This window comes from Hylobates moloch, unplaced genomic scaffold (genome assembly GCF_009828535.3).
Source record: "Hylobates moloch isolate HMO894 unplaced genomic scaffold, HMol_V3 SCAFFOLD_8, whole genome shotgun sequence".
In the NCBI taxonomy this organism is placed as follows: Eukaryota; Metazoa; Chordata; class Mammalia; order Primates; family Hylobatidae; genus Hylobates; species Hylobates moloch.
The window spans coordinates 63992325-64013366 of record NW_026652283.1 but is presented as its reverse complement, the minus strand read 5'-3'; the positions used below and the strand labels follow the sequence as shown (position 1 = coordinate 64013366).

Here is a 21042-nt window from a genome sequence, read left to right as displayed (position 1 = left end):
TTACAAATAAATCAGTCTCAAAACTCCCGAAACACCCATAAGCTTATTAGTCTCAGGAGAACATTCATCCAAGCAATGGAAAAGCTATATAAATTTAGTATTTCTACCTGTCGGTAAAAGAGTATTGTAGTAATCTTGCTGTATGTGCTTCTTGCTGTTGATGGGCATGCTGCCAGAAAAGAAACATTTAGGGAATATGCTAGAGAAGGGGTTCTCCAAGATTGGCGAGATCTGACTGTGATGGCTGCAGACGACACGCATAGGAGAATCTGAAGGTAAATAAAAACTCCAAAACATGAAAGGGACAGTAAATTGCTTCTTATCTATCACATGGTTGGTGGGCATAGTTAAGTGAAATGGGTATATTTTTACACAGATAAAGGATAAAATGGAGGAGAGAACATCGTCAAACATTTGAAGACATACACCCATTATGGAATGGACTGCCTGTCCCTAGAGGTGTTTAAGAACAGGCTATGTCCACTCCATGTGGTGGTGATGAACAGAAAGGATCCAAGCATTACATTTGGGACACCTAGTTAAAAAGTTACAGCCCTTCAAAACATGTTGGTGGAGATTTAAAACCAAATGATTCTACTTACTTTCCTTTTAAGAATAAGAGTTGAAGAGTATAAGCACAAGAACAGGAATGTAGTGAATACCACAAAACTATACACTTAAAAGTAGTTAAAATAATAAATTTAAGCTGTGGACATTTAATCCCCAACTGGGGAAAAAACTAGTTTCAAGAAATGTCCTTAACAGTTTACCAGAAAGTTTACACTTAAAAAAATGGGCATTAGTCAAAATGATTCAATAAATGTTTGGCCAAAAAGTGAGGATGTGGGGAATGGCCTGGGGTAAACTCTTACGATTAGGTCCCCAGCTCTCTTCAGCAACACATCTCCCCGCTCCTCACCCCAGCACTCTAAGGCCAGGCCTCTACAAGCCCTCCACTCTTATTTGTGCCACTATCCTCCTTGAAGTCCTATCTAATGCCTTATCCGATGTCTTTTCTGAACCATGTTCTCCACCTCTTTCAGGCAGACTTAATTTCCTATTTCCCTTTCATAGCTGAAAGTGAGACCACAGCCTCTACATCACCCTTTTCAAGCTCTTTGCAGCCATGACACTGGTTTCATTAGCACCAAGGAAGAGGTGAACGCTCTTCAAAACTTCAGGGAGCCAATGTTGCTTTAAAAATTCTTTTAGCATCAAAATTAGAGAAAAGCCTATCCGATAACTCTTTTCTACTAAGTGTCTGCATGTTACCAACTATCAATGAGAACTAGGTTAGAGATCCAGAATTACATAACAAGGTCATTGTCTTCTTGAAGGCTATACAAAGGAGCAATGACACTGTTGATAATAAAAAATTCTTGTAAGACCAGAAATTACTGCTACCTCCCAGGTAACATCCACTGGGAACATACCAAGAAATAAGGGCTTCCTGCAGTATCTAAAAGTCAACAGCTTTTTACCCCATAGGCCAACAAAAGTCACAAGAAACTTAAACATCTAGTGTTAGTAAGAATTGATGCAACCTTTTTGTAAGCTGACAGTATCTACTAAATTTAAAATATATCCTTTGGCCCAGCAAGTTTACTTCTGACATTCAGTGTCTGCAGACGCTCAAGTCTCTTAAAGAAAATAATGTAGTATTTAAATATAATCTACGCATATCATCCCATAATACTTTAAATCATTTCTTGGTTACTTATAATACCTTTATTTTTTGGTTTCTTTTCTGAGTATTTTTGATCCACAGTTGGTTAAATCTGCAGATGCAAACCTGCAAATATGGGGGACCAACTGGAAAGATACACGTATAAAGATATTCATTGCAGAACTGTTTGTAGTGATTAAAAATCCAGAAATGGATGCAGTATCCATGAATAAAGAAATCACTGAATAAATTATATTCAATGAAATATTAGGTAGCTTTCAAAGAGTAAGTTAGATTTCTATGTATTGGGAGACAGGTCCCTGATATGTTGTTACTTGAAAACAAATTAGAGATTTGTGCATGGCATTTTCTTACCATTTAAACAAAAATCCTACAGAGTCTTGTGTCACTTAACAATGGGGATGTGTTCTGAGAAATGCATCTTAGACGATTTTGTCCTTGTATAAACATCATAGATGGTATAGCCTACTAACACCTAGGCTATAAACTGATACAGCATGTTACTGTACTGAATACTGAAGATAATTATAACAGTGGTAATTATTTGAGTGTCCAAACATAGAAAAGGTACAGTAAAAATATAATGATACATGGTATACCTGTATAGGGTATTTACTGTGAATGGCATTTGCAGGACTAGAAGTTGCTCTGAGTTACCAATGAATGAATATGAAGGCCTAGGATATTACTGTACACTACCATACACTTTATAAACACTACACTTAGGCTACGCTAAATTTATTAAAAAATTTTCCTCAATAATGTTAGTTTACTATAACTTTATAAACTTAATGTTTTTAACTGTTTGACTTTTTTGTAATAACACTGCTTAAAACATATTGTACAACTGTACCAAAATATTTTCTTTATATCCTTATTCTGTAAGCTTTTTGTTTTTAAAATTATTTACTTATTTTTACTTTGAAACTTTTTTGTTAAAATCTAAGACACAATCACACACATTAGCCTAGGCCTTGGCCTACACAGGGTCAAGATCATCAATTTCACTGTCTTTGACCTCCACAGCTTATTCCGCTGGAAGGTCTGCAGGGAGCTGTCATGTCCTCTGATAACAATGCCTTCTTCTAGAATACTTCCTGAAGGACCCCTGGAGGCTGTTTCACAGTTATTTTTTTTTTAATAAGCAGAAGGAATACACTAATGATTAAAAGTATAGTAAATATATAAACCAGTTAGATAGTCATTTGTTATCATTACCAAGTATTACATACTGCCCATAATTGTATGCACTATACTTTAAATGACTGGCAGCACACTAGGTTTGTTTACACCAGCATCACCACAAACACATGAGTAATGCATTCCACTACAGCTACGACATCAACTGCCAATAGCAATTTTTCAGCTCCATTATAATGTCATGAGACCATCATGGTATGGACAGTCATTTAGGAGGTCCTTCGTTGACCAAAACGTCCTTATGTGCTACATGACTCTCTATGCATGTGTAAACATACATCTGTGTGTCTTTTTGCAAGCTTAAAAAAAAGTATGAAAGGATTCCCACTGAAAATCCCCCCCAGAAGTTCAGAAAGGGAAATTAACTTTTTATTTATACTTCTTTATATCATTTGACTGAATATGACCCTCCTACATTACTTACGTAATAGTAAAAATCTAAAAAAAACACACACACAAAAAGCTAGACCTTTTAATAATTCTTACCTTCTAGAGAAAGGTCAATATTTTTAGTAAAACTTGGGGCAGTGCGTTTGAAGATCTTGGTTCGTTCTCCTCCCACAACCACCTCTGGTCCAAGCAGAGAGACCAGCACTGCTAGACTATGCAGAGTAATTGCCACAATGGAATCGCTAGTATCACGCAGGCCCAGCAAAACCTAGGAGCAAATGAGGTTAGTAAGGGTTGACAACCACAATACCTATCTCTTTCTTCCCCTGTAAATGAGCAATTGGGCTGCAAACAGACTGTGCTTAAACTACATTATCTTAGATATGTGTTCCAGGTCAGTGGCTCTCAAACTACCTGTGGTAAAAGACCAGTATCTTCCCCTGCCAATCCATCACAGACTTACCATTTTTAAAAAATACAATCAAAACAAAATTAAAAAGACATATGTTGGGAACATAAAATTACTCTGTCAAATTGCTACAAAAGGTTTTAAATGTTAAGTCTTCATATCTGTACTCACATCACAGAACTGTAATAAAAAGTTCACGTACTGGCAGTGTTTTGCAGAGCGCACTCAGAACTCATCTAGGGCACTAACAGTTATGTTCCTGTCCATGCTCCTCGTTTCAAGGGTAGGACCACCTGTCCCAAACTAAGCCCATCATGATCTTTTGTCCAGTAATATAAACAAGAATTTATATTTTCAGTTTATATAGGTTTACTCAAAATGAGGACAGTATGCCAGGCAGTGACACGTGCCTGTAGCCCGAGCTACTCAGAAGGCTGAGGCAGGTGGGTCACTTGAGCCCAGGAGTTCTGGGCTGTAGTGTGCTATGCTGATTCGGTGTCTGCCCTAAATTCAGCATCAATATAGTAACCTCCCAGGAGCTGGGGACCAGCAGGTTGCCTGAAGAGGGGTGAACCAGCCCAGGTTGGAAATGGAGCAGGTCAAAGTTCCTGGGCTGATCGGTAGTGGGTTCATGCCTGTGAAGAGCCACTGCACTCTAGCTTGGGCAACACAGTGAGACCCCATCTCTAAAATAATTTTTTTTTATGAGGACAGAAAACTTGGAAGTTATGGGACAACCATTTTGGCCATGTGCACACCAAAACAAGGAAAGCTGGTCTTCACAGAGTCAAAAGTCAAACAAATGCAGAGAGAAGAAAGGAATGAAAAACATGGCTGTAAGCCCCAGCTGCACTTGATTTCCATCTAAGGTAGTCTTAACATTCTTTCATTAAATTTTTTTTGCTTTGGCTGGTTTAAAATGAGTTTCAGTTACTTGCAACCAAAAACACCTTAGAAGACAGTCACATGCAGATATCAGGCAAGTACTGCTGTGCATATAAGGAAGGAAATGACCTTCAAAGCATCTGCACCAGCCAGACACAAGGCCAGGGTAACTGGCCTGCCTACTGGAAGCAGCAGGGCATGATAGGTATCAGGAAGGAATCTTTGGTTTTGGTCTTAGCTCTGCTAATAATTCTCAATGTGACTTGACCAAGTGGTCTTTTTATTTTTCTGGCCTAGTTTCCTCATTTATATAGTAAGATTAAAGGTTTCAAACAGGACTCAAAAGATAATTATTAGGACCAATGCTAACAGATCAGGTACTTTCTGTACATGTAAACTAAAACATGTTTCTTTTACATATGATTAGAGTTCTACTCACTGAATATGATAATCATAAAACAGCAATCCACAAGCCAAAAATCGGTCATCCTCAACACCTCTTCCATCTAATGAGAAACTGAGTACTACCCCTTCTGTGTCCCTCTCCTATATCCACTGTCACACTTTCCCCAGCCTTTGTCATCTCTTAGCTAAACTATTCTAACAGCTTCCTCGCTTATCTCCTTTTCTGTGGTCTCTCTTCCACACTGCTACCAAAGTTAACTTTCTAGCACACACAAATTGGCCCACTCTTCTTTAGGGGAAGCAGTTTCCTAAGTAATGAGAGCTTTCATTGTCTTCCACATGCTCAAAATTTACTCTTTGACCTCAATCCAATTCTGAGACCTATGATGACACCTCCATTTCAGAGTTAAAGTGCTTCATTCCTCTTCTAAATTTCCAGACACAACTACATACAGGGTAACAATTACTGCTGCAGATGTAAATACAAAGTGCTATGTTGTAGTTACTACAACATAGAGACTTTAAAGTCAGCCCCCAGTGAATCACACCTCCAGTAGCCATGCCCTTGAGTAAACCCATCCCACAATGAGCCTGGGCTGACGTTTCCAACTCTAACCGAGAGAATGAGGCAAAAATGACTGTCAGTTCACAACCTACACTTTAAGGCTTCTGTTGCCCTTTTATTTTCTTTAGCCCTGGCCAGCCATTTAAGAGTCCACCTACCTTGCTAGAGAAATCATGTGGAAATGTCACATGGGGGGATACAAGCCCCCCAAGCTTCCTGAAAATTCATAGAGAGAAAGGCCCAGCCTCTCAGCCACCCCTTCCAAGATACCAAGGAGCCATTTTGGATGTGTCAACCCTTGTCGGGCCCCAGATGACTGAAGACTCAGCTGATATGTGAAACAGAACTTTCAGCTGAGTCCAGTCAATCCAAAGAATCATGAGAATTAATAAAATGATTATTGTTTTAAGGCACTAAGTTTTGGGGTAGTTACACGGCAACAGATGACTGAAACATGTCCCACTTATGAGCTCCTTGAAAGCAGAGAGAATGTTAATCTATCTCATAGGAAAATTACTTGAAAGACATCATGTGATTGTAGTCTTTTAAAAGAATTTTTTTAAAACCTCATACTAGGTTGAATAGTGTCCCTCCAAAATTCATGTCCATGCAGAATGTGACCTTTAGATGAGGTCATACTGCGTTAGGGTAGGCCATAAATTCAATGACTGGTGTCTTTCTAAGAAGCCATGTAAAGACAGACAAGGAGGTAAGAAGGCCACATGACAACAGAAGCAGAGACTGGAATGATATAGCCACAAGCCAAGAAATACCAAGGATTGCTGGGAACTACGAGAAGTTTGTAAAGAGGAGTCCCTTTCATATCCTACAGCCTTCAGAGGAAGCAGGGTCCTGGTGACTCCCTGGTTTTAGACTTCTGGCCTCCAGAACTAAGAATAAATTTGTATTGCGTTAAGCCATTATAATTTGTGATAATTTGTTATGGCAGCCTAAGCAACTAATATAAACCTTTCATTAGTTTCACTAACGAAACCCTTTGGTGGGCAAATCATAATAAGGCTAGTGGCTGATGACAACAGGCTGAAAGCCACTGATACGAATCATCTCATGTTCCTCTGTGTTCTAATTACTTTATAATAATTATGGATAATCATATTTTATGTTCACAAAGTGCTCCATACATTATTGTTATTCATTTACCCTCCCAAAATTAGCAAACAATTATAGTTTCTCCCAGGTTAAGACCAAATATGTCAGTTTAATCAATTTGCCTGTGTGAATGGAATGGAAATGCAATTTTAATTTCAGCACTTTGTATTCCACAGACTGCTGCCTCAAGGCTTTCTAAGCTATTATCTGAATACCTCCAAAACTCCTTCTTTCTTTCAGCACTCTTCCCTCAGGTTCTGTGACTACCCCACTGCAAACTTGGCCTCTGACCTGTGGCAAGATGACTTTCTTCAGCTGCTCCTGAGTGAAGTGCTCCACGTAGGCCTCAATGTGAGACAGCAGCACCATCCGCACATGCTCTTCATGAACTTCAAACAACTGGAGAAGCACAGGGATCACCCGTGACTGGAACAGGGCTGGTGAGAGCAAGCAAGGAGTTTCTCCCTGCGCGTGATCTACCCGAAAAATCAAAGGTTACAGATGAAAAAACAAATTTTCATTTCAGTGAGGAGTATTAAGCATAATTCATACATTGAGCCCAAAACTACACATACTCTAAGTACTCTTCTAAATTTTTTTTTTTTAGAGACGGAGTCTCACTCTGTCACCCAGGCTGGAGTGCAGTGGCGCGATCTCGGATCACTGCAACCTCCTCCTCCCAGGTTCAAGCAATTCTCCTGCCTCAGCCTCCCGAGTAGCTGGGATTACAGGCACCCGCCACCATGCCCGGCTAATTTTTGTATTTTTAGTAGAGATGGGGTTTCACCATGTTGGCCAAGCTGGTCTCAAACTCCTGACCTAGTGATCCGCCTGCCTCGACGTCCCAAAGTGCTGGGATTACAGGCGTGAGCCACCACGCCCAGCCAGTACTCTTCTAAATTCTAATGCTCCAAACCAAAGGAAAGTTCTTTTCTTGACCGAAAATTACTTAACGCTTCATTATGTTAAGTACACTTATCTTGTAGAGTTTTTGAAATACTAGAGATCATACTTAGTGTACAACAAAGCTTGTATTTTAATAGAATTCTGAGTAACTTTTTATAAATTTATGTTTAATCAGTGAGGAATTTCATACAGTAGATTTGTGACATACTGATATTGTTGTAGTTTTATTTGCAAAACCAGGTGTTAAATGCTACAGTGGGACTTTGATGCAGGATAGTCCTCTTTTTCCAGTATTTGTGGTAGTGGTTATCAGGCAGGTATGTATTGAGAATTATTTGGGAACTTTTAAAAAATATGTATACCTATGTCCTGGCTCTCTGTTCTAGAACCAATGGATCAAGCAAAGAGGCAAATTTTTAAAAAGCAACATAGGTGATTCAGAGGCACACCCCTATGTAAGACCTACTGAAGAACAGGATGTAAGAGCTATAAAGAAAAATTCATGGCTAAAGAGAATGATATCAAAGTAGAGATATAAGGAAATTCTAAACTGTAACAATGCTTTGTTGGACTGAGATCCCTTTACGAAAATAAATTCTGAAAGCAGGATTCTACTTAACTTAAAATTCTAGTGTCATATTAATACTATATTCTCTAATCTGTTGTGTTACCATCTATAGTGCTATAAAATTGTAAAATTCCAAAGCAATAACCTCATTTCACATTTGGAAAAAAAACCTGAAGCCCCAAGAAGTAAAATGATCTCAGTGCTTTTCACTGAAAATAGAAAATAAATGGGTTGCTCTTGGTAAGGTAGGAGGCACAGGCCTAAATGATTTATGATAAATGTAAAAGTTCTTTGAAGATGCATGCCTTACCTTAGAACTTCAAATGTATATTTCAGATTCTAGTCAGATGTAACACTTACTATAGTAAATTGGACTCTCTGGGAAGATGCTTCATTTATCCTGTGAACTCTGGTACCCAGGTTTGAATTAAAGTTATCACATCAGGGGCCAACAATTGTTCTCCGTTTTTAGAACCAAACATTAACTACACCACACAGTAATCTCATCCTGCTCAAATATGGACTAATAATCACCAAACTCCTTAACTAGCAATAAGACTTTGAAAAAGCATTCACCTTTTTTGGGGCCAAGCAGATGAGGAAGAAAACTCTTAACAGCCACTGGCTCTGCAAACACCAACTGATTAAGCAGAAGAGGCACCAACCTTGAAGCTATCAATTCCTCTGACAAGCAGCTGACTCTGTCCAGCAGAAATCTGAGGACAAAAAGGGAAAGCCCAGGAAACTGGTCATGACACTGTATCAGCTTACTTGTACAGTTTAGCCTACACACATCCTCTCTCTCACTTCTATCAAAGGGATGCACTTGAAATGGAGATAGAGAAGGTGAACAGATTGGTCCCCAAGTACTTAAGAAAAATGTGTGGCTGGGTGCAGTGGCTCACACCTGTAATCCCAGCACTTTGGGTGGCCAGGGCGGGCAGATCACTTGAGGTCAGAAGTTTGAGACCAGCTTGGCCAACATGGTGAAACCCCATCTCTACTAAAAGTACAAAAATTAGCCGGGCGTGGTGGCAGACGCCTGTAATCCCAGCTACTCGGGGCTGAGGCATGGGAGGCTGAGGTTCAATCGCTTGAAGCTGGGAGGCAGAGGTTGCAGTGAGCTGAGATCATGCCACTGCCTGGGTGACAGAGTGAGATTCTGTCTCAAAAAAAAAAAAAAAAAAAAAATACAGAAAGTGTGAGGCAAAGCCAGCTAGTCAGCACACCTCCAATTCACACCAGGAAATGTTTCCACCAAATTATTCCCTTACTAATAGCCAAAGTGCCCTCCTTTTTACCCTAATACGACAGGGTTCGTAGATAATAAAAGACACTTTCTCAAATTTAAACAATGTAGAAAGTTTCCATAACTAACAAAATATAGGCCTTTGTCACTATCCCCATAAATTAAAACAACATATATAAAGGCACTTTGTTAAGAAATACAGATATTAGGTATTAATGGTAATATGACTCCATTATACAATCACCCTTAGCAGATATCCTTGCCTCCTACTTTATTAGGAAACAAGTCACATGCATTATCACCTTCAAACCCCTACACCGCTATCAGCAAACAGGTTTACATTGATACTCATTCCCACCTCCCTTCTAGTTATCAAGGATCCGAGGGCCTCCTCTTACTTAAGGCCACCCCCATCCAGCCACTGCCCCAGCATTCCCCTCTCTTCCAGGACAATGCACCAACTGTCTCCCCAACTTGATTGCAGCTTCAACTGCTCCCTCCATTCTCCTGCCAGCTCTTTTCCCTCATCTATTAATAAGCTCAGGTCTCTTCCACCCTTACAAAATCCTTCCTTGACTCCATTTGCTTCTTCAGTAATAATATTTTCTCTCCAAGTTTTTCTCCAGTGTCTTTCTCACCTTCTGTTCACTTCTCAGCCCAATGCATTCTCACTGCTGGAACAGCTCTTGCTAAGATAAAGTTACCAGTGTCTTCCTAACTGCTAAATGAACAGGTACCTGTTCGTTCCTCCTACCTTCGTGAAATTCCCTACCCCTTTGGGAATATCATAGCCTTCCTAGCTCTCAGAGTCTTCTCTAACCCTTGCTTCTCATTCATCAGCCACTCCTTCCCACCAGCCCCCTTATAAGGTTGGGTGCCCCAGGATTACAATTTGGGCTCACTGTCCTTTTCATGCTACCCACTTTCTCTGTGAAAATATCACCAACTACAGGCTGATAACACCCTAATATTTCCCTCTAGCTCATCAGCTGAAGACTTCTCTCAAGCTTCAGACCTGTCTGGTCAACTGTCCATGTACATCTCTACTAAAGTCCAATAGATACTTCAAACCAACATATCCAACACTGAAGTCATAATTTTCCCTGCATATTAGGTCCTCTCCTCCAATATTCTCTATTTCATTTGGTGATAATCACTAAGGCTTCTCAGCTTTATCTTTTTAAATGTTTATCTTAGTGTCTTCTTCACTGGAGACATTAATGCCCTTATGTGTGGCTTCATATTTACTGCCTGGACTACCATAGTCACTAACCAATCCAAATCTTAAATGAGTTAAGCCTTCCCACTCAATAGAGAACAAAGTGATCCACCTAAAGGGACATTAACCTGTTTCACAACCTGCTTCCATCTCTTTGATGGCTTCAATGCCTGAAGTCCCCTATTTACAAATAATGTCAGCACTTCTCACTGCCACATGCGAGGTGTACCTCCTACCTGTCCTTGTCTTGGAATTTGTCCCCCAGCAGGACTCAACTGTTTGCGGTTCCTGCACAAGTCACACTAGGTCTTGTCTTTGTGCAGTTGTTCATGTTGCCCCTCTGCCTAGAATACCTTTTCTCTAACGACCTCCTCCTGCCCTGTGTGTTCTCAGGACTCCTTCCAAAAGCTCTACTGTACCCACCTCTCTGTTTTAGGATTATCAGTCTGGGTATCTATTTCTTTCACCAGAAATATCTACCCCAGGGCCTAGCAGAAAGCCTGACACATAGGAAATGTTCAATAAATGTGAAATAAACCAAATATCTGACTCATCTTCTCTAGAATACCTAAAGTGATTATATGGACTTAATCCAAGTTATTCAATTTAAATTCTTAATTTTCTGAACTTACTTAAAGAATTCCGTTTTTTCCTCTTCACTCTTCAATGTTAAACTTTTCAAGAAATTCACAACTTCCAGAAAATCATTTCTAAATGCCAAAAAGAGAAGGAATTCAGCAGAACAGATTAGAGAATGTTAAATATTGAGGCCATAATCACAGACTACATCAATATAATTTTCAACCAAGAAACATTCTCCTTTGCCATTTAAAGATTCTATTACAACTAAGTAGCTTATGAGACAAATACTATGGAACAAGCCTCTATGAAATCTAATATTTTAATATCAAAGAGATCTATGAAGAGGATACAAGTTTAAACACACATATGCTAACATGCTTTATGGTTTAGTCAGAAAAATCCTCCAAATTGTTGGTTGTAATAGGATGTGAAATGAAATATCCTGGGAGAAATGACATTACCATTACAAAATATTGCTGACTCTCAAGTCTCCTTTGATGAAATAAAAACTATTAAAGAGATTGTGGAAAGTGGAATTTCCATACAGCAATCTTCTCATTTCTCCTGCTGTAAGTTACCTGGTCATTCTTTCAGCCAGGCAGGGATTAGTGTGAGAGGAGCGGTCGGTTTCCTACAGGGCTGCCAGAGAATTCCAAAGGCTGTGCACTGCTCAGCTCACACCCTACTGTATATGAGACTGTTGACCTCAGATGCTCCGGCATGCAAGCTAGACAGCCTATTCGGAGGCCCAGTAAGCAAAGATACCACTTGGGTCTTCACATCTTATGTTTATACCTACCTTAGGCTTCCCCCTGGTTCAGCAGCAAAGATGTCTAAACTTAAATCTAATCAAATTGGTTCAGCTGCCTCTGTAAGGGATGCTGACCCTGGCTCCTACTGTTGTCTCTTGACTGGGGTTTCTCTCCACATTAACAGTGGGATTTTGGCAGGTGCAGTTTGTATGTTTTCAGTTTTTTTCTCCCCTCTCAATTTACAATACAACTCTTAATAAATAACTCATTTTACACATAGTGATGAGAGAATCTATTTACCATAAGGGATTGTTCTTTTGTAGAGACTTTCTATCAAGGGAAATAAAATATTTCTAAGAATCATCCAGAAGGGCATAGAAATACTTTGGAAAGACTCTCATAATGATAAATATAAAATTTGTCAATTAAAAATACAAATTTTTAAAAACATGCTCAAAAAAGACGATCATAATGGGAAAGTTTTGAATAGTTTCTTTGAAATATGACAATATAAGCCCAGTAACCATAAATGCTACTTATTTAATAAGATTACCCTTCCCCACCTGCCCCTAGTTCTATCCTAGAGGTAATTTTCCCCACTTGGGAATAATACTAGCCTGCCCTTTGCTCTGGTTTTTCCCAAACTCTAAATGCAAACACATAGGGTTTTTTAGTTTTAAAACTAACATAAGGTTGGCTTTGCTAATAAAAGTCATGAATTTGGAACTAACCTGTGCAGAAGTTCTGCAGTCATGGAAATAAAAAAATGAAGGACACATAATTAAAACTAATTTTGAAGAAGGGTTCAAAAATATCTCTGAATCGAATAAGGTATTAAATTATATTGTGCCCTTCCCTCTAAACCAACTTATTTGCTCTTCCATCACATATTACTAGACAAAGAATATGAACTCATTCCCTATCCCCATGAGAAAAACTGAATAATAATAAACTCATAATATAATGGCAGCAGAAAAGAAAGACTAGGTTTAGTAACTTTTTCAATTAACTTACAACTGTAAACCAGTGGACACACCTAGCTTCTTCAGTATTAGAAGCCCTAATAAATCTGGCTACAATTTCTAAATCCAAGCCTTCAAGACAATCAAGGATTTCTAAAACTTCCTATCTATAATAGGAAACTGACAGACAACCCAATTTCTTCCTCTATTTTCTCCTGTGGACATGATTCAATCTCTCCTAATAATTAACAACAGAAACTGCATCATTTGGTCCTCCAAAATCCCCCCACTGCCACTTATCCAAGGCATGAGAGCAGGCAGCAGTGTTCCGGAAGCAGCTGGCGTCACCACACCAGATGCCCTCACCTGAAGAAGTCATGAGATAGTAAGGTGCAGAGCGCTGGCCGACATTTTGGAATGGGATTCAGCAAAGTTGAGTGCAAGGTCTGTTGAAAGCTGGAGAGAACATCCGCTGAAACTGAAATCCAGAGCTACAGTTAGTTTCCAATGCCTTCTCCCTCTTTTCAGGACCTCTATAGCTGGAGACTGCCGAGAGCAAAAACCAACCTGTAAAAGCCCAAACAAACAAAGCCCTGGCTGTTGCTAAACAGCTTCCTGCTTGCCTTAGGCAAAACTCATTGGCAGGTGTAGAAAGTTGTCCTGCCACAACCATCAAACCCCACCCCAGGTGCCATTCCCTTCTATACCCTCTCATTTCCTGATTATCCATTTAACCCAGCTCAGGCCCAAAGAAGAAGGGCTAACAGTGATAGGTTTGAGGGTCTTTCTCAACAGGGGTTCCTCATCCACAGAACAGTTATATGAATGATTATATTTACAATTCTTCCAAGGATAGTAAATAATTGCTACCATTCTAAATACATAGAATAGTTAGTTCATTATACACAATGAATGCCTTTGGCCCTTAGGGTTTAATTCTCAAGTATTTAGGATGGGACAATTTAGAGTTGACAGCTGAATCAGAACACTGCATAAGCCTGGCAGAACAAACTGCATTAGAACTGGCACAAAGCTTGAGCCATGTGAGATGTAGGCCAATAAGGGGCCTATACTGTGACACACGCCCCAGTAAACTCAATGAGTGGAAAATTAAAGTCCTAAAGTGGGCACAGGAGAGTGAAGCAGGCTGCCAAGCATGCAGTTACAGAACACAGAAGAGAGGAGAAAACAATGTCTTTAGTAGCCTGAGCTTTAAGAGGCAATGAAAGAAAAAAGTGAAGAGTAAATTAAAGTAATAGGAAAATAAATAAAATGAGCTTTGAAAGAATAAAGAAATGTTAAGCCCAATTTAACAAAAAATTATGAATTTTACCCTATTATGCAGATTATTACATATAAATCATTAATGATAGTTATGTACTTATTGGCTGGTTCAATAAGGAATAGAGTCTACATTTAGACTGCTTAAGTACTATTACCAATTAATAAGATAATCACACATGATACTGACAGCCATAGTTCAAAGTGCTTCCTACTTAAAATTCTTTTCACCATGCAAACTAATGAAACTCAAAGCTTCTTTCCTTACTGTTCTTAATATCTGCCCTAAAAAAGTTACCTGGTAAGCAAAAGATTCCTTACTATGCTCAAAGACTGTATTCCTTTGAATTCCACACAGAACAGGCCATGGTTGATTTTCCTACTTATTCTATAGATGCAGTAGTATAACTCCAACTCACCCTGTTCATTTAAGATTGTGAGCAAACTTTCCACCAATGTTCCAAATGAAAAGGCATCCCGTGCATGTCCATGACACTCTGGGAGAGTTGTGAATTCTGGAGACTAAAAGCAGTAAAGACAATTAACTAGAGGATCTGCCTTATAAGCCATTTCTAATTTTCTCTGAAGCACCTTCTCCCATGTTTGTATTTATTATACTCAAATCTATCTTCAGACCACCACACATGAATGTATAGGTTCTTAACACTACTAGTGAATAGAATTTGTTGAATATTTTAATACATTAAAATGAGCAAAAATTTTTAAAAAGGTCAGAGTACGGCACACGTCGGTGGCTTTTACAAATATTTTCACAGCAACCCATGGTAAAGAATGTATCTTATATCATGATCTACTATACATACACGTGCATAAATACACACATAATGGAAACAAAAGTTTCATAAAACAATGCTTAGCCTTACTATCTAAGATGCCCAAAGATATGTTCTTTTATTCTTTTTTTTTTGTAAAATGCTAGTCAGGACCCCCTAAATTGACTTAAAACTCACAAATCACCAATTTTAAAAACACTAGTATATATACATAATACTGATTTGGATAAATCTGATTTATTTCAAGTCTTAGGTCTATACTTAAGTTTATAGTTGAGTTCATATTTCCTGTAAAGCACACTAAATATATCTTTGGGGATTGTTTATAGTCACTATAAGAAATTTATAGAAGGAGCATCTGCTTTTGAATTTATTGGTAAATAGAATCTTTCTTTACCAGCACTCCTAATAATCATTCTTCAGTGCATCTTGAAATCCTAAGTAATGGGCAGCTATAGATAGATGAATGGTTTGGGTGACATACAAGAAAGGACTAGGGTTCTTGCTTCCACAATTATTATGGATTCCAGCAAAGTGCAACTACTGATAATGGTTTCACTGTTTTCTCACCCAAATCTCATCTTGAATTATAACTCCCATAATTCCCATGTGTCCTGGGAAGAACCAGTGGGAGGTGATTGAATTATGGGGCAGGTCTTTCCTGCCCTGTTCTCATGATAGTGAATGGGCCTCACAAGATCTGATGGCTTTAAAAAGGGGAGTTTCCCTGCATAAGCTCTCTTCTCTTGTCTGCCACCAGGTGAGACATGCCTTTCACCTTCTGCCATGATTTTAAGGCCTCCCCAGCCACGTGGAAATGTAAGTCCAATAAACCTCTTTCTTTTGTAAATTGCCTAGTCTTGGGTATGTCTTCATCAGCAGTGTGAAAACAGACTAATACAGTAAATTGGTACCAGTAGAGTGGGGCGTTGCTGAAAAGATACCCAAAAATGTGGAAGAGACTTTGGAACTGGGTAACTGGCAAAGGCTGGAACAGTTTGGAGGGTTCAGAAGAAGACAGGAAAATGTGGGAAAGTTTGGAATTTCCTAGAGACTTGTTGAATGGCTTTGACAAAAATGCTCTAGTGATATGAACAATAAGGTCCAGGCTGAGGTGGTCTCAGATGGAGATGAGGAACTTGTTGGGAACTAGGGCAAAGGTGACTCTTGTTATGTTTTAGCAGAGACTGGTGGCACTTTGCCCCTGCCCTAAAGAACTGTGGAACTTTGAATTTAAGAGATGATTTAGGGTATCTGGTGGAAGAAATTTCTAAGCAGCAGAGCATTCAAGAGGTGACTTGGGTGCTGTTAAAGGCATTCACTTTTAAAAGGAAAACACAGCATAAAAGCTTGGGAAGTTTGCAGCCTGACAATGCAATAGAAATGAAAATCTCCTGTGAAATTCAAGCCAGCTGCAGAAGTTTGCATAAGTAATGAGGGGCCAAATGTTAATCCCCAAGACAATGGGGAAAATGTCTCCAGGGCATGTCAGAGATCTTCACGGCAGCCCCTCCCATCACAGGCCTGCAGGCCTCGGAGGAAAAAGTGGTTTCATGGGCCAGGCCCAGGGTCCCCATGCTGTGTGAAGCCTAGGGACTTGGTGCCCTGCATCTCAGCCGCTCTAGCCGTGGCAGAAACGGGCCAACGCAGAACTCGGCATGTGGCTTCAGAGGGTGCAAGCCCCAAGCCTTGGCAGCTTCCACGTGGTGTTGAGCCTGCAAGTGCACAGAAGTCAAGAACTGGGGTTTGGGAACCTCCACCTAGATTTCAGAAGATGTATGGAAATGCCTGGATGCCCAGGCAGAATTTGCTGCAGGGGCAGGGCCCTTATGGAGAACCTCTACTAGGGCAGTGTGAAAAGGAAATGTGAGGTCGGTGCCCCCAAACAGAGTTCCTACTGGGGCACTGCCTAATGGAGCTGTGAGAAGGGGGCCAGCATCCTCCAGACCCCAGAATGGTAGATCCACTGACAGCTTGCAGCATGTGCCTGGAAAAGCTGCAGACATTCAAGACCAGCCTGTGAAAGCAGCCAGGAGGGAAACTGTACCCTGCAGAGCCACAGGGGTAGAAGCTGCCCAAGGTCATGGGAACCCACCTCTTGCATCAGCATGACCCGGATGCGAGACATGGAGCCAAAGGAGATCATTTTGGAGCTTTAAAATTTGACTGCCTCACTGGATTTCAGACTTGCCTGTAGCCCCTTTGTTTAGCTAATTTCTCCCATTTGGAATGGCTGTATTTACCCAATGCCTGTACCCCCATTCTATCTAGGAAGTAACTAACTTGCTTGTGATTTTACAGGCTCATAGGTGGAAGGGACTTGCCATGTCTCAGATGAGACATTGGACTATGGACTTTTGAGTTAACGCTGAAATGAGTGAAGACTTTGGGGGACTGTTGAGAAGACATGATTGGTTTTGAAATGTGAGGACATGAGACTGGGGAGAGGCCAGGGGAGGAATGATGTGGTTTGGTTGTGACTCTCATCCTGGATTATAATTCCCACAATTCCCATGTGTCATGGGAATTCGGTGGGAGGTGACTGAATTGTGGAGGTAGATCTCTCCTGCACTGTTCTGGTAATAGTGAGTAAGTCTCACAAGACCTGATGGTTTTATAAAAGGGAATTTCCCTGCACAAGCTCTCTTCTCTTGTCTGCTGCCATGTGAGAAGTGCCTTTCACCTTCCGCTGTGATTGTGAGGCCTCCCCAGCCACATGGAACTGTTAGTCCAATAAACCTCTTTCTTTTGTAAATTGCCCAGTCTCAGGTATGTCTTTATCAGCAGCATGAAAACAGACTAATACAACTACTTATCGTGAAATGGGTATAACTGTCTGTTCACACTGAGGTATCTCTACCTCTAAACAATATCATAGGTGTTTATATGACAAAAAAATTTAAGTTGGCTCCCTGGCTGTGGTGTTAAGATTAATCTTAGAAAGCTTTAAGGCCAGAGGAATTATGAGGCATCTATAACTCAGTAAAGAAAGGAATAAGCAGAGGAAAGTTTTTTAAAATTTCATAGTTACACAAAGGCACCTTCATTATATGTGAAGTATATCATCTTACCATCTCTTCAGGAGGGATAGATGCTGGGTCTCTTATTGACTGAATACTCCTCAGAAACTAGACAGAGAAATAAAGAAAATGATTCATATATGTTTGGTGAACTAATCTCTTACATCAAGTTACATACGCAATGAGCAATTCAAACAGCAGCAATTAAACCTTCAAATCAATGCCGCACATTAGATGCACAAATTTAAAATGCTTCTAATTTTAAAAATGCAAACAAATTACCTGGCACAGTACAAGGCATAGTAATAAATGGTAGTTCCTTTTCCTCTCCCCTTCATCTGGTTTAACAGACACGCTCTGCTGTTCAGAGGCATCTGTGCATCTGATTTCCTTATATGGAAATTAGAACACTTCTTTCTCTTCCTGCTTAGATATTAACAATAAGAAGGCTTTTCTAGCACAGAACAAATCTGTCATTAATCTCACTAAATCAAATGAATCTTAAGTCTTGCTACCACACGAGATTAGAAAGTTGAGAACCTTAGTTATGGAGACAAAACTACCATCCACAGAATAAGCATGTTAATTTGCTAGTTTTGAAGACTGTTTTTGAAGAGCCTATATGTCCCGAACATCGTTTAGGGCACTAGGAATACAAGATGAATGCAATAAAGTTTCTGCCCCCAACCAGGTGCTCATAACCTAGAATGTAAACTAAGAATCTCCATAAACGTGCTAAGTGCCCTGGAAGCACTGGGGTGACTAATTTTGTTGGGCAGGGGAATGCCTAGGGGAAGGAGTCACAGAAAGGAAACTAAAGCCATCTCTCAGATTAGTTTACATTTTCCAGAAGCCAAGGGGAAGAAATGCATTCCAGCAACAGAATGGCCTACAAAGAAGAATGTGAAGGAAGAAGGAATATGTGGGAACACAGCTGAACTGCATGGAACAAGATGTAACCAGACTATAGCTCAAGAACTCTTGAGTGAGGCCAGGCTCGGTGGCTCATATCTGTAATCCCAGCACTTTGGGAGGCTAAGGTGGGCAGATAACCTGAGGTCAGGAATTTGAGACCAGCCTTGGCAACATAGCAAAACCCCATCTCTACCAAAAATATAAAAAATTAACCAGGCGTGGTGGTGTGCACCTGTGGGCCCAGCTACTCAGGAGGCTGAGGTGGGAAGATCACTTGAGCCAGGGAGGCAGAGGTTGCAGTAAGCCGAGATCACACCACTGCACTCCAGCCTGGGTGACAGAGGGAAATTCCGTTTCCCAGCACTCCCCCCAAAAAAAACCTAAATGGTAAATGAGGCTGAAGGTAGGCTGCAGAAAGACTGTAAAGGGCCTTATATCCCATGGCAAATAATTGGGAATAAATAGCACAGAAAGGATTACATGTTATATACGAAGTATACACAAGGTAAATTCAGGAAAGAAAGAGACCAATATGGGCAGAATAACCAGAGAGATGTCTTTGTGGTAGAACATTTGAACTGAGCAAGAACCCACGAAGGTGCACGTTAGACGTGGCCCAAGTTAAGTGTGGAAGCAGCACAAAAAAGAATAGGGGAGGCCGGGCGCGGTGGCTCACGCTTGTAATCCCAGCACTTTGGGAGGCCGAGGCGGGCGGATCACGAGGTCAGGAGATCGAGACCACGGTGAAACCCCGTCTCTACTAAAAAATACAAAAAATTGGCCGGGCGCGGTGGCTCACGCTTGTAATCCCAGCACTTTGGGAGGCCGAGGCGAGCGGATCATGAGGTCAGGAGATCGAGACCACAGTGAAACCCCGTCTCTACTAAAAATACAAAAAATTAGCCGGGCGTGGTGGCGGGCGCCTGTAGTCCCAGCTACTCGGAGAGGCTGAGGCAGGAGAATGGCGTGAACCCGGGAGGCGGAGCTTGCAGTGAGCCGAGATTGCGCCACTGCACTCCAGCCTGGGCAACAGAGCAAGACTCCGTCTCAAAAAAAAAAAAAAAGAATAGGGGAAATTAGGCTGAAACAGTAAGTCAACAGTGAGCCACCATTTCCGTAGGGATATTAAGATGGAAATAGTTTTTATTTTTTCTTAAGTGAATGCAGCGGCAACATGCAAAATGTGAAAAGAACACACAAAACAAAACAGAAAGGTTCATCATCCTAGGAGGGAAACATGCAGAACTCACAGACAAAAGTATAAGGAATACTACATCAGCAACAACACAGCCCACTAGGAGTTAAGGTGCACAGGTCCTAAATCCAACTACTACGATACCATGTATGAAATTGGGCAACTCGGACAATTGTTCAAAGAACATTTTCTGAATACCTAGTATGTGCCAGGCACTGTTCTAGGTAGAGGTGTAAAGATAAGAGACTCACACCTTTAAGAGCCCAACCACTGGAATACAAGACAGATACATAAAGGTAATTTCACTATCAAGTGGTATGATCCAAGTAAGTACAAGGTGCTATGGGGCAAAGAGGAGGGACATTTAACTCAAATATCTGAACGAAACATTTTACCTCTCTCAGTCTCAGGTTTCCCCATTTATAAAATAAGGAGAAAGGATACATGACCCCCACTGCCTCTGAGGAACAAAATGCTATAATTCTATAAATGAGGGCACTGATAAAAAATTCAAGTCTCCAAATCTAAGACCAAGCTAACACTGAAGGAAAGTGCCTAGGCAAGAACCACATACCAAGACACTATTAAAAACCAGGTAAGGAAGAGGGGCTGTCCCCTGGCTTACCTCTGGTGTGGCCTGAGAAACTTTACAAACAGTTTCCATTCCTCCTAGCTTCCAGTGCCCATCTTCACTCACAAACACAGATGATAAACAGACATTATTGTGTGTTAGGCGTCCCTGGAAAAAAAAAAGAACAGAAGGAAGAGTGCCACTCCAGGATCTGAAATAGAAATGTATTTCAAAAAATGTTTTTCTCCATCTCTCACAATCTTTATTTTAAAAAACTAAATACTAATCACCAAAAAAATTATGATAAGCCTTCCCACTTGTGGCATAATAAATGGAACTATGACTTTAAGAAACAACAAACTGAATGAAGTTAGATA

The 21042-nt window shown here is 40.3% G+C and overlaps 1 protein-coding gene and 1 long non-coding RNA gene across 4 annotated transcripts in view; one reads left to right on the top strand and one right to left on the bottom strand.

Annotated features, from left to right (window-relative positions):
• The window catches only part of SCYL3 (SCY1 like pseudokinase 3), a 45087-nt gene that overhangs the window by 4644 nt on the left and 19401 nt on the right, over positions 1-21042 (bottom strand). The window contains exons 4-12 of one of the 2 annotated variants that reach the window (XM_032161037.2): positions 20720-20833; positions 18036-18092; positions 14590-14692; positions 13256-13367; positions 11226-11303; positions 8702-8841; positions 6943-7127; positions 3374-3545; positions 108-269 (exon numbers count right to left, since the gene is read on the bottom strand). In XM_032161037.2, the coding sequence (XP_032016928.1) occupies positions 108-269; positions 3374-3545; positions 6943-7127; positions 8702-8841; positions 11226-11303; positions 13256-13367; positions 14590-14692; positions 18036-18092; positions 20720-20833 (1123 nt within the window). The remainder of the gene's footprint in view (positions 1-107; positions 270-3373; positions 3546-6942; positions 7128-8701; positions 8842-11225; positions 11304-13255; positions 13368-14589; positions 14693-18035; positions 18093-20719; positions 20834-21042) is intronic. The other variant, XM_032161034.2, reaches the window with a different exon arrangement.
• Positions 190-17412, top strand: LOC131383985 (uncharacterized). 2 transcript variants are annotated; one of them, XR_009214422.1, is made up of 4 exons: positions 190-275; positions 4401-4555; positions 6892-7091; positions 15725-17412. It is a non-coding gene; the product is annotated as an uncharacterized LOC131383985 (long non-coding RNA). The 2 variants fall into 2 exon arrangements; XR_009214421.1 differs by lacking the exon at positions 190-275 and having other exon boundaries at positions 4014-4555.